Source organism: Stylophora pistillata, chromosome 5 (genome assembly GCF_964205215.1).
Source record: "Stylophora pistillata chromosome 5, jaStyPist1.2, whole genome shotgun sequence".
In the NCBI taxonomy this organism is placed as follows: Eukaryota; Metazoa; Cnidaria; class Anthozoa; order Scleractinia; family Pocilloporidae; genus Stylophora; species Stylophora pistillata.
In genome coordinates, this window is record NC_142523.1 from 39,954,249 (window position 1) to 39,968,053 (window position 13,805).

At 37.5% G+C, this 13,805-nt stretch overlaps 1 protein-coding gene across 1 annotated transcript in view; it reads left to right on the top strand.

The window, feature by feature from the left end:
• LOC111335748 (uncharacterized) overlaps window positions 1–13,131 on the top strand; it is a 46,757-nt gene extending 33,626 nt beyond the window's left edge. The window contains exons 7-11 of the mRNA XM_088761966.1: window positions 440–511; window positions 865–900; window positions 9,315–9,509; window positions 11,179–11,376; window positions 12,168–13,131. Of these exons, the coding sequence (XP_088618092.1) occupies window positions 440–511; window positions 865–900; window positions 9,315–9,509; window positions 11,179–11,376; window positions 12,168–12,658 (992 nt within the window). The 3' untranslated portion in view covers window positions 12,659–13,131. The remainder of the gene's footprint in view (window positions 1–439; window positions 512–864; window positions 901–9,314; window positions 9,510–11,178; window positions 11,377–12,167) is intronic.
• Window positions 13,132–13,805: the final 674 nt, after the last annotated feature.

Genomic DNA, 13,805 nt, shown 5'->3' on the forward strand with positions numbered 1-13,805 from the left:
AACGAAATAACTTTTGTGAGAAATCAAAGAAAAATAACTGAAACTTTTTCAAATATATCTTTGACCCCCATCCTTGTTTTAAACAGGTACCTCCAATGTTTTATTATATAGTTTCCGCCACCCTGCGGGTAAATGAACGGTTCCTTTTGTAATACATGTACATATACCCTATTTAATGTGTAAGAACAGACAGACAAAAGTCATAATGTAAGAAAAATTATCTGCCATAACATTTCTTAATCAGATTAGCCAAAACCTCCTTGTAACACAAGTTTTACTTTGGTCCATCACATTCAGCACTGATCGAAGGTTTGCAGAGTTCCGAATTCCAGTTTAGCCAGAAAGAGACTGAAAACATATGCATTGAAGGGCGCCTGCGGAGACTGAATTTCAAGGGCGAACTTTTTAAACGAATTTCTTTCTGTTTTGGAATCCGTAGCGAAACCAAAAAAAGGACCCATTGAAGATATTGAGGAATCTTCGGATGAAAGTGATGAAGAAGACACTCAAGGTAAGTTCGAGAAAGCTGTATCTTTATACAATAAACGACTTAAAATCAACTGTGAAAATTGACAAAGTTAACGCAAAACTGCGTCAGAAGAAGGAAGGAGCAATATCTATGATAGATAAGTGTTCTGTTTTAAATAAATGTAAAAGTCGCCTGAATATCATCAACGAGGTACAAGTAAACCCCGATAACTCGAAGCCTCGTTAACTCAAATACCCTGCTACCTCGATAATTTTCATGGACAATTAGCTGGGAGAAATGCAGATCCTTAAGAATCACACATTTTGTAGTGGTATTATTGATCTAAAAGTTTTATCTAAATGCATGTTCCTATTTCTTTTCTTACATGACTGAAGAATCCTCGGATGAGAGTGACGAGGAAGACCTTCCAAGTAAGTTTGGGAAAGCCAAATCTTTATACGATAAAAGACTTTGACTTTCGATAAAGGACTTTTGTACAAAGTCTTTGGTTGTTTAACCCCCCGTCTTCATTTTAAATCACAGTTTTAACCTCATGGTATGACGTAAGTCATGCTATGGGGTTTAGGGTTTGGGGGCGAAATTCAATTAGAAATCCCTCACTTACTTTGTTAGATATTAATTTATGCATTAAACCTGGATTAAACACTTTCTCTCCCCCTCCCTGACAAGTTTACCAGGTCAAAATGCCTCCCCGGCAAGTTTACCTGGTCAAAGTGACGGTTTACGTATATTTGGGGGGTGGTACAAAGGCGACAATATGCCGAACTACTTAACAGCTTCAAAATGGCGTCCTGTCCCATGAAGCGTGATGGTTTTTCTATTCCAAACTTGATGAAAAGATACCTTTGTGGAGTCAAAAATGGAAAGGAAATATGCCACAGAATACTCGACTGCAGAAAAATGAGCGTCTGAGTTAAAAGTGACGATAACATGAACGATTCGTGCGTAAAGACCCAAAGACCGCGAATATGAAGTGAGCCCAAGCTTACTGCAACATCTCCATCCCTCAAATTTGGACAATGCAAACCAATGCCGTTATCTTAACTAATTCTTCACACATTCGCAATTTAAGACAATTTTTCTCCATCAAAACGCTTACAAACACAACAATTGTGCCAGCACGTGTTTCCCACGATCAAAAAAACTTTCCAAAGAAAGCCAGATCGCAGGTTCCGCCGTCAAGGGAGCCAAACTGATTCATACCATGAGGTTGCTCTAAAGAGCCTTTGATTGTGGAAAGAAATATCTTTTGGCCTGCAACAAATAGATAGATAGATAGATAGATAGATAGATAGATAGATAGATAGATAGAGAGTTTATTAATAACCGATTTCCAACCAAAAGTTGAATCATACGATTATTTACAAATTTTAAATATCGATAATTACGTTAAATAGACTAAATGTATTAAAACAGCAATAAGGACACTAAATACATGTTCTACTAAAAAAACGTTTTTTTAAAACCGTTCAAGCCTTAAGGGCATTGAAGATAATAAAACTATTACGAAACCTGTTCGTCTTAAAAACTGGCTTAAACTTCCGCATATTTCTTAGGTTAAAAGTACATGTGTTGCGAGCAGGAAGAAGTTCATGGAGCTTGTTCTGTTCATTCTGTAAAACATTCTTAAATAGTTAATCAACTAGTTTCTGGCGGCGATCTGAAAGTTTAGTCAGGCCTGCTTCAACCAAGGCCTCATTATATCAGCTAAGAGGATAAATAATTCGCATAGCCCGCTTTTGTACCTCTTCAAGTTCGTTGGAGAGGTACAAGGGGAGACCGTCGTGAAAGACATGACAAGCGAAATGACAGGCAACTAAACTTTTCTATTACAACTTGATCTCTAATTAATTTTCTTGGCGAGGTCCACGCAATGATTACAAGTGTCTCCCGCATAACCCAGAATCAGAGGAAAATATTAAGGCCAGAGATAATCTAATCGATAGTTTAACGCTCACATCACACAACACACTGTTTTCCGCCGGTAGGTATTTATGAAAGGGCAGATTCTGTTGGAAACTGTAGACAATAATTTCGTCAAGCTGTTGCGATACCTTAAAAAGACCGGAAACATGTGAATAAGAAACCAAAAACTCGTGATTCGACCTTTGTTTAGTTAGGAAAAAAGATGGTCTTAATCTGCCTAGCTCGTTCGCTGGCTTGTAGATGTGATTGTGGAGAGTTGTTTTGTCTAGCTTACTATCATCACTTGTCCTTGCAAAAAGAAATTTGGCGAGCATGTATTCCGCAGACATTTATTAAAGAGAAAACATGCTCTGTATTGACGAACAATACATTCAAGTTGATCTTTTCAAATACCTATCCCTCTTCGAGATTCTAACTGTGAAATGTACGGAAGCCCAGCCTCGTGGATCTTGAGAAAATGAGTTCTTATCTAGACTCAGTTATCGTCCATTTTCTTAAGTTTTCCCAATCGAACGAGTCAAGTTTACATGGAAAAAACAACTTTGACCTTTGTCTGTCTCAAAGAGTATGAATCGGAAATACTTTCATCGCACAACTCAGTTTGTAGAATGCCAAATGCCAAATGCCAAATTCCTGTGAAGATAATTATTTTTCGATATTCTTATAGGCGATCTCATAATTGAAGAGCGGAAGTCCTAATGTCATTGTTGTGACAAGCACTGAGTTTAATAGGGAACGCGTTTTTCTCAGGAAGACGTATCTCGGAAGGAGTTTGTAATTGACCAGTGACGAATTTTCTCAGCTAATCAGGTTCAACTGAATGAAAATCAGCGACAGAAAATTGAAATATTTTTTAGAGGGTTCAAGTAGTCACTAACCTCTGTTCTCATAGCGTGAAAATTTGAAGCCGACAAACATCAGTATTAGCAACTTCTACAAAGAAAACACCTTTAAACTGTGTTTATCAAAACAGCTTAAAAACGTGTTTTAGCTTTAGTGTGCATGGGGTAACACTACACATAGTGTGATGATGAGCAGTTGGTTAATAGACGGTTCTGATGATTTTTTTTTTAATTCTTATTCCCTACATTTCTTTAAACTATAACAAATAATAATAATAGTGATAATAATTAAGGTAATAATAACTTTATTTCAGTTTCTAAGGGATCTAACACCCGCTGAAAACAAGCGCTAATTGGGGACACTTTAATTACAGTCCTACTCATCTAAAAATGCTGTCACAATTAAATGACTTATAATAACAGTCGCGTATTACAAGGCCAAGTCTATGTATAATTGAAATAAAAAAAACATTTCCTTAGATTCCAAAATATGAAATAACATTCATAGACAATTAGCTAAGAGAACTGCAAATCCTTTTAAGAGTCACACATTTGGTAGTGGTACTATTGATCTAAAAGTTTATCTAAATGCCCGTTCCTAATTCTTTTCTTAAATGAGTTTAGGGTCTCTGGTTAATTAACCCTCGTCTTCAGTTTAAACCACAGTTTTTGTGGAAAGAAAAATCTCCCTTGGCCTGCAAAAAATAGAAAATGACAGGCAACTAAACTTTTCTAGTACTACTTGATCTCTAATAAATTTCTTTGGCGAGCTCTGCGCAATGATTACAAGTGCCTTCCGCATAACCCGGAATCAGAGGAACATAATAATAATAATAATAATAATAATTTACATTTCTAGAGCGCTAAAATTATAAAATATTCTAAAGCGCTTTACAACATATTAACTACAAATATTAAAATGATAAACGACAAAATATCAAAACAAACTGTAAGCCAGCTTGAATAGATGTGTCTTAAGCTTTGACTAAAAAATCGTTACATTTGGACTGTTTCGAATTTCAAGCGGCAGTTCGTTCCACAGAAAAGGTCCAGAACGGGCAAAGGCACGATCACCAAAGGTCTTAAAGTTAGTTCTTGGGACCATAAGGAGACCCTGATCGCAGGAACGTAGCTGATGACCCTTGACACTGTGTGGCTGCAGATATTCTTTTATGTATAGTGGGCCTTGGTTATTTAAAGCTTTATAAATTAAAAGTAACAACTTAAAATGGACGCGATAAGCCACAGGAAGCCAGTAAAGATTATATAAGGCGGACGAGATGTGGTGAAACTTGGGAATCCTAAAAATTAGTCGAGCAGCGGCGTTGAGCACCTTCTGAAGATATTAAGATGGTTAACATATTAAGCATAGAGATAATCTAATCGATAGTTTAACGCTCACATCACATAACACACTGTTTTCCGCCGGTAGGTATTTATGAAAGGGCATAGGGTAAAATATGGAGTGGGCTGGACTATTATTTGGACGATTTTTTGGACGATATTTTGGACTATTTTTTTGGAGGATTATTTGGAGGATTTTTTGGAGGATTTTTTGGACGATTTTCTGGACGATTTTATAAGGGGGGAGGCACACCTTTATTACTCAGGAAAGGGTGGGTGCAGTCGACAAGTACTGAGGGAGGGGTGGGGCAAGAGTTTTATTACTTAGGGAGGGGTGGTAGGTGGTTGTAATTGTAAACACTACTGGTTAATGGAGCTTTTACTCGATCGTAATAATCATTTTAATCGGTTTTTTGACTGACTTCTCCTACATCAACATTTTGCGCTGGGTAGCGGCGTTTCTTTAATGTTTTAGCCATGCGAAAGCGAAACTGCCACGTAAACACTGGACTTTAACTCTTATTGAAAATATCGCGTTTACGATCCTCCACTGTTGAGTTACCAGTCTGGCATAGGTTATGCTGTGCCTTTTGAGTCGACTTGTGCACCATCTGATTTCCTTTGTGTAATTACCAAATTTGTCTGTCTTTCTTTTGTCATTGATGTTATCAGACGAGCTCGAAATCACAGAATTTCCGTTCCTTGGCCCTTGACTTTAGCCGCAAATATAGAATTCACAAGCGCTATCGCAATTTTAACGTTTTATACGTTTACTATATGAAATCATTTTTGGTACAATCGTACAAAGCAATATTCTCTCAGGTGTCTCGTTAACACAGACCTCGAAAACGCAGACCGCAGACCGCACACCTCGAAAACGCACACCCCGAAAAACGTGTCATCTCTCTTCCTTATGTCATTGATGTTATCAGACGAAGTCTCGGAATTTCCGCTATGCGAAAGCGAAACTGCCACGTATATTTAAAATACTGCGTTTACGATCCTCCAGTGTTGAAATATCCGTGTGCCCTTTGACTCGACTTGTGTGTGCACTATCTGTTGTTTTACGTTTTCCTCGGTGTATACAGTATGTTATTACTGAATTTATCTTCTTCCTTTTGTCAGTGATCTTATCAGACGAGATCACAGAATTTCGCACTACACCGAAATACCTAGTTAAACAATAGAGTGTTTCTGTCGAGGAGCTATCGGCTGATAGTTGCCCAGCGGAAATTTGATGTTCTTAAAACAAATATTTGCCCGAGAAGCAGTGGAGGATCGTAAACGCGATATATTCAATAAGAATTAAAGTCCAGTGTTTACCTGGTAGTTTTGCTTTCGCATGGCTAAAATACTAAAGAAACGCCGCGTCCTAGCACAAAATGTTGATGTAGGAGAAGTCAGTCGTAAAACCGATTAAAATAATTATTACGATCGAGTAAAAGCTCCATTAACCAGTAGTGTTTACAATTACAACCACCTACCAGCCCTCCCTGAGTAATAACACTCCTCCCCCACCCCTCCCTCAGTACTTGTCGACTGCACCCACCCCTCCCTGAGTACTAAAGACGTGCCTCCCCCTTATAAAATCGTCCAGAAAATCGTCCAAAAAATAGTCCAAAAAAATAGTCTAAAAAATCGTCCAAAAAATACTCCAGTCAAGTCTATATTTTACCCTATGCCTTATGAAAGGGCGGATTCTGTTGGAAACTGTAGACCGTCAATAATTTCGTTGTTGCGATACCAAAAGAGACCAGAAACACGTGAAGTTGATTGATTGATTGATTGATTGACTGATTGATTGATTGATTGATTGATTGAATAAGGAACCAAAAACTCGTAATTCGATCTTTGTTTAGTCAGGTAAAAAGATGATCTTTTTCTGCCTAGCTCGTTCGTTGACCTGCCGATGTGATTGCGGAGAGTTGTTTTGTCCAGAATAAAATAGGTTATTTAAACGGAAACATGAGTTAGTGCGTTTTCGACAGATTCCAAGACAACATGAGACAGGTGCCAAATTATCTTACTTATAGTAAGGTTCAAAAGAGAAACATCTTTTTTTTTTTAAAGAAACCTGGCCGAAAAAGATTCCTCAACGTCAGACATAAAAAAAAAAGAAAAGGTTTCAACGACATGTAATATTCGTACTTGAAAGAATATCGTGAAAAAATCATACTGCCATTTTATAAACCCGGTTACAATGAACGCCATTGATTTCTCCAGATGCGATGATAAAAATGGTTTGTTAACTGTTCAGTTTTATGTTCTCGAAATAGAAGAAATTCTGGTTTTTCCTCAAAATCTAAATCACGCTACCCCAGAGAAACACCCTTTAGAGCAGCTGAAAAATTGTTTCAGATCTCAAACGATTTCCATCTTAAGTTATGTCATTTCAAACAATTAAAAAATAGATATCAATTGGTGTATTAAACAACTCGAAAGCAAGTCCTATTATGTTAAACTTTCAAATGTGGTCGTAAAATACAGATATAGTAGATTACGATGCACTTGTGATTCACATTTCTATCCTGCTATACAACACCTTGAATGCAAATAAATTGCATTCAAAAAATATTTTTAAATACCGTAAGATTTGCTTTAGAATCAAACACTCCTTTTACTTGGTAAAGAATGGTGCAAAGAGTTTGTTTCGTGTTTTAATTGCTTAGCTTCTTTTCTGACTCAGTAATAATTTCGAAATTTATTTGAGAATGTATGTCTCTTTCTATCTACTTTGCATGGTGTTTTGGTTTTTTTGTTTGTTTGTTTGTTTTTTTTTATTATTATGGGAACGTACCCTAGACTATTTCTTGAAAGATAATTTGGTTGCATCAACTAAGTTGGAATTCCAAATCGGCCACCGTAACGAATAAAAAAGCTGACGTTTTGAGCGTTAGCCTTTCGTCAGCTCGAAACGTCAGCTCTTTTATTCGTTAAGGTGGCCAATTTGCAATTTCAACTTAGTTGATATGACCAAATTACCTTGTTACCCCCACCGACGCGGTACCACAGTTTCTTAAAAACTTTCAGCCTTTATTCATATTTCTTGAAAGAGTTACTTTGAACTGGTGTCCTTCATACAACATGGCCAAAGCGTTCTTACTTCATTGTCAGTATCAAAGCCAATGACGGCAAAGGCTACATTTTCAATGAACACTTCGAAAACGATAATATACAACAACTATGTTACATTTGAAAGTGCTAATAGTGTTGAAAAAGTTTGGACAACATCGAAATCACTCTGACTTCAAACTACTCTCCCTGCAGTAACTGTTCAGGCGTTTTAAAGAAATTTATGAAAAGAATGTAAATGGTTTCTGGAGTGGGCGAAGTTGCAGAGAAGAGAGCAAGTACTCATTGTAACACTTACAGCCACTGGAAACAATTTTAAGCGAGACATTGCTTTAGGCGTGTCACTAACAAGGTGTTTTACGAGTCGCAGATAGCAAAAAACGCGATTTATTGAGGATGGATAACAAACAAACCAAACTTGTCTAAATTCGAGCGAAACCCAACCAAATTCGACCAAAACATGACCACAAACAGAAATAAAAAGACTAGTTTTTTATCAATCTATCCTTAACTCTTGGTATTAAGTGTAGCTTGGATAAAGTGTCGGTGGTAGCAAATAAAAATGCGTTATTGACCTAGTGTGAGGTCAAGATGGCTGAATAATGACCGAGTTCTTTTGTCTTTTTTTTTTTTCGTGTTTTTATAAACCTAGGCAAACTCGAGGTCCATAAAAAAATTATGTTAAGAGGCCGTTTTGACTTACCAGTTGGTAATCTTAGCGGGCACAACTAAAGTTGGCCGTGTCGTATATAAAGCTAAAATCGTTAATTCCAATCGGTAGATCTACCATGCATCCTCAAAAGAGCACCATGAAAGAATCTAGTAGTTACAGAGGTCACCGAAGGGTTAAATTTTGTCACAGTTACTTTAGAGTTTCTCACCAATAGACTCACTCGGTATTTAAAATCAAAAGTCCAAAATTAAATCAAATTCCAGGAACTTTAGATGTAAACAGTCGAGCGGTTTCTGTCGGTAGCAGAATTCCTGACGATACCACATGTGATTTTAGATGTTCAAATAGCTTGTAAATGATAAATCTCCTAGAGGGTGAAGATATTTTATTGAAAGTAAAGGCGAATGGTGAAATGTTCTGAAGGGTGCATACTGAAGCATTTGCATCTTCTTTCACCAGCAAAAGGCCGGACGAGTTTGATCTATTCTGTCTTTTTTGTATGTACTTCAGCTGAGGTACGACAAGGCCTCAGTTTGCGATTTTCCTGAAACAACCTCACCCTTGGTTTATCAAGCAGTTGTTGTATGATGTTTGTAGATAATACATAGTGTGCAAGAAAAATGTTTTGCCATAACATATATTAATCAGATTAGCCTTAACCTCCTTAGAGATCAAGTTTTATTTTCGTTAATCATATTCAGCATCGAAGGTGGTTCTCGGCAATAAAACGGCCAAAAACAAAAACTAGCTTTAAACCATAGAAATTGACAAATTTGACCGATAGTCATAAAAAAAAGCTAACCGTAAAAAATTTTATGGTGACAACGATGGAATGATATTAACCGTTAGAAGTAAAAGCCATCACCCCATTGCAATCCTCCTAAAGGCGTGCAGGGTTTTTAAATTCCACTTTAGTGAGAAGATAGACAGATGCATACTGAATTAGTTTCTGTTTTGGAATTTATAGAGAGTGCCGCAGATAAAGCCATAAAAAACGCTACGGAGTTTTTGGAACAAGGTACCAAAGAATTTCTGGACCACAACTTCAAGAAAGCCATTTCTTTCTACGATAAAGGAATTGAGGAGAAGTGTGGCAATAAAAAAATTAACGAAGATCTGCAAAAGAAGAAGGCACAGGCAAAGTCTGTGATAGACTTCATAGGTAAGTGCTCTATTTTTGGGGTAAAACTAGTCTGCAGTGCAAGCTCATTCGAGCAACTTATCGCTAAGAAACTCGCGATCGTTTTTCGACCGGCCATGTTTGATTTGGAGTGATAGTATCGGTGTGAAAGGGCTAAGGGAAACGCAAAATATTAAATTACTCAATCACCCATCCTCGCCTCTCCTCTTTCTTGGCCTTCGTTCATGATCACCTCTGAAAGTCAGACCTGAAAAAAAATCAAACTTTCTGAAAATCTGAAAAAGGTCTGACTTTCGCTTTTGCATAAATAGCGCTCTCTATTGCGAGGATCATGCATCACACGTACTTACAACCACTGGAAACAATTCGAAGCGAGACATTGCTTTAGGCGTGTCACTAACAAGGTGTTTTACGAGTCGCAGATAACAAAAAACGCGATATATTGAAGAAGGATAACAAACAAACCAAACTTGTCTAAATTCGAGCGAGACCCAACCAAATTCCACCAAAACATGACCACAAACAGAAATAAAAAGACAGTAGTTTTTTATCAATCTATCCTTAACTCTTGGTATTAAGTGTAGCTTGGATAAAGTGTCGGTGGTAGCAAATTAAAATGCGTCATTGACCTAGTGTGAGGTCAAGATGGCTGAATAATGACCGAGTTCTTTTGTCTTTTTTTTTTCGTGTTTTTATGAACCAAGGCAAACTCGAGGTCCATAAAAAATTTTGTTAAGAGGCCGTTTTGACTTACCAGTTGGTAATCTTAGCGGGCACAACTAAAGTTTGCCGTGTCGTATATAAAGCTAAAATCGTTAATTCCAATCGGTAGATCTACCATGCATCCTCAAAAGAGCACCATGAAAGAATCTAGTAGTTACAGAGGTCACCGAAAGGTTAAATTTTGTCACAGTTACTTTAGAGTTTCTCATCAATAGATTCACTCGGTATTTAAAATTAAAAGTCCAAAATTAAATCAACTTCTATGAACGTCAGATGTAAACATTCGAGCGGTTTCTGTCGGTAGCAGTATTTCTGACGATACCACATGTGATTTTAGATGTTCAAATAGCTTGTAAGTGATAAATCTCCTAGAGGGTGAAGATATTTTATTGAAAGTAAAGGCGAATGGTGAAATGTTCTGAAGTGTGCATACTGAAGCATTTGCATCTTCTTTCACCAGCAAAAGGCCGGCCGAGTTTGATCTATTCTGTCTTTTTTGTATGTACTTCAGCTGAGGTACGACAAGGCCTCAGTTTGCGATTTTCCTGAAACGACCTCACCCTTGGTTTATCAAGCAGTTGTTGTATGATGTTTGTAGATAATACATAGTGTGCAAGAAAAATGTTTTGCCATAACATATATTAATCAGATTAGCCTTAACCTCCTTAGAAATCAAGTTTTATTTTCGTTAATCATATTCAGCATCGAAGGTGGTTCTCGGCAATAAAACGGCCAAAAACAAAAACTAGCTTTAAACCATAGAAATTGACAAATTTGACCGATAGTCATAAAAAAAAGCTAACCGTAAAAAATTTTATGGTGACAACGATGGAATGATATTAACCGTTAGAAGTAAAAGCCATCACCCCATTGCAACCCTCCTAAAGGCGTGCAGGGTTTTTAATTCCACTTTAGTGAGAAGATAGACAGATGCATACTGAATTAGTTTCTGTTTTGGAATTTATAGAGAGCGGTTGCGTAGATAAAGCCATAGAAAGGGCTAAGGAGTTTTTGGAACAAGGTCACAAAGAATTTCTGGACCACAACTTCAAGAAAGCCATTTCTTTCTACGATAAAGGAATTGAGGAGAAGTGTTGCGATGAAGAAATTAACAAAGATCTGCAAAAGAAGAAGGCAGAGGCAAAGTCTGTGATAGACTTCATAGGTAAGTGCTCTATTTTTGGGGTAAAACTAGTCTGCAGTGCAAGCTCATTCGAGCAACTTATCGCTAAGAAACTCGCGATCGTTTTTCGACCGGCCATGTTTGATTTGGAGTGATAGTATCGGTGTGAAAGGGCTAAGGGAAACGCAAAATATTCAATTACTCAATCCCCTATCCTCGCCTCTCCTCTTTCTTGGCCTTCGTTCATGATCACCCCTTGATACAAAATTCTGTTCCTAGCCTTCCGGTGCAAAAATCGAAGATGGTGGCTATAATTTTCGCTAAAGTAACACTGAGCATTCACCCGCCAGAACTACACCCTCTCGGCCAGGTGAGAGGGTGTAGTCAGTTTAGTCAAACTTTGGATAAAACCCCGTCAAAAAAGCCGTAATTGCTTTGATTTGGTAGAATCATCAAGAACTCCAGAACATGACGAAACTAATTGGGAATGTTTCTGTCTTGCGCGTCCCCTCGTTTATGAAAATAACCAAAGTCAAGCAGACAACAGGAAATAATTGGACAGAGTCAATAACTTGCTTCATTCTTAAAAAAATGAAACAAACCTCCCTCACTTTTTGTCAATCTAATGGTCCCATACCCTGGCGAAACAAACAATTCTTGAATTAAAATTTCAGTCGTCTCACGACCTTGGTTTTTTCTATTAATAAAATAATAAATAATAAATTATTAATTAATTTTATTAATTAATTATTAATTATTAATAATAAATTATTAATTGCTCATGTTTTATTAACGTACCAAATTTAGCTTTTTTTTAAAATATCATTTTGTAGACAAGAAGAAAGTTATTGAAGGATTACTGTTCACTGGAGTAAAGGACGAGTGGCCTGGCCACACGTGGCTAATAGTTGTCATCAAAGACAAGAAAGAGGAAATTATTTTTGACAAAGTTTATGAAAACAGCAGAGGCCGTCACGCAGAATGTAAGATGCTTGAAGATCCTTATTTTAAGGAAGTTCTAGGAGAAGACAGTCAGGATCTCACCATTACTCTAACTATCAACTACTCGCCGTGTTACGACTGCGCAGTTAAGTTGACGGAATTCCGCGAGGAACACAAAGCCAAGATGAATTTGTTAATACGATTTTCACAACTGTATAACATTTACATGGATGAAAATAAAATAGGCTTACGGAAATTAAAAAGAGCAGGGGTAACCCTAACAGCTATGTCTAATGAGTCATGGCTTGATATTCTCGTTCAGCTGATCCGAGATAAATTCAGCCCTGAAAGGGTAAGACAAAGGGACGAAAAAAACGGATGAGCAGTTGAAAGAGGTGCTGAAGAAAGAAAAAAAGAGAGGGACGTAAAAGATAGGGAAAAAGAAAAAGAAGGCGGGAAAGAAGAAGAAGTGCAAAGTAGATGCGAAGAAATGTCTCTGAAATGAAAACTGTAAGTGTTTAACAAGTCAGTTTTACGGCTGTGAAAAGTAGACGGTTTATCTTAAGGTTAGGGCTTACTTCCGTCAGTCCTTCTGGTCGCTCAGGGCATGGTGTAACGATGCTGTGATGTCATAGGCCCTTCGGGCATGCGCAGTAGAATGAAAGGGCTTCCCGGATGTCGTTAATGTTGCGGGCTTTTATGAGACTTATTAAAAACCGTTGTGTTGCCATCGTTCTTGTACTCGTTTGGACTACGCTACACATGGCCCATTCTAGATGTTGATAGAGTTTAAGTACATTGTAAATCCGTTCACATTTTGGACAAGTTGAATTAAAGCTGAGATTTTGTCTGTCATTTTTTGCCATTCCAACGCTAAATGGTCATCTTCCTTTGTTTTCTGCGATTGATCAGTCAATAACCACGAATTTTTTCGCCGTTCATCCAGTTATGAAGCAGAGAGTGCCCACGCTGAGTCAACCCACACGCATGTAGCTTAGGTATACGTGAAACTAAAATTTCCATTGCATAAGCAGTCTAACCTGTCCAACAGGTCTAACAAGTCACACAGGGCTGAGAAAAGAAGACATCCCAACGCATTTGAGTTGTACTTTTCCTCCAGTGATTAAAAAAAAAAAAATCATGGGGAATGAATTAGTTCGCAGTTCTGAGTCAAGCAGCACTTGAAATGTTCGCTTATTGCCTGGGGTCTTCATTTGATTTTGCAGTAAAAGCGGCCGGCTCTTTTCCGATATCATGAACGTCCTAGTCGGATTGGACTGACAAAATAAAATGATAAAATTAAATAATAACCAACGTTCAACGATTTACAGTCCTAACTTGATTGACATGACAGGTTGACCTGTACACTCCTGAGTCTGACTAAGAATATTTATTTTTTTCAATCATTCGATGCAATTCAGACTTGCTAAGGGAGATGGAGACCGTAGAAAAGCCGCAGGGAAACCATTTTCGTTCCCAAAAGGAAGTCGTTCTCACGTTTACCTACGAGGATCTCTTGTTTCGCTGAT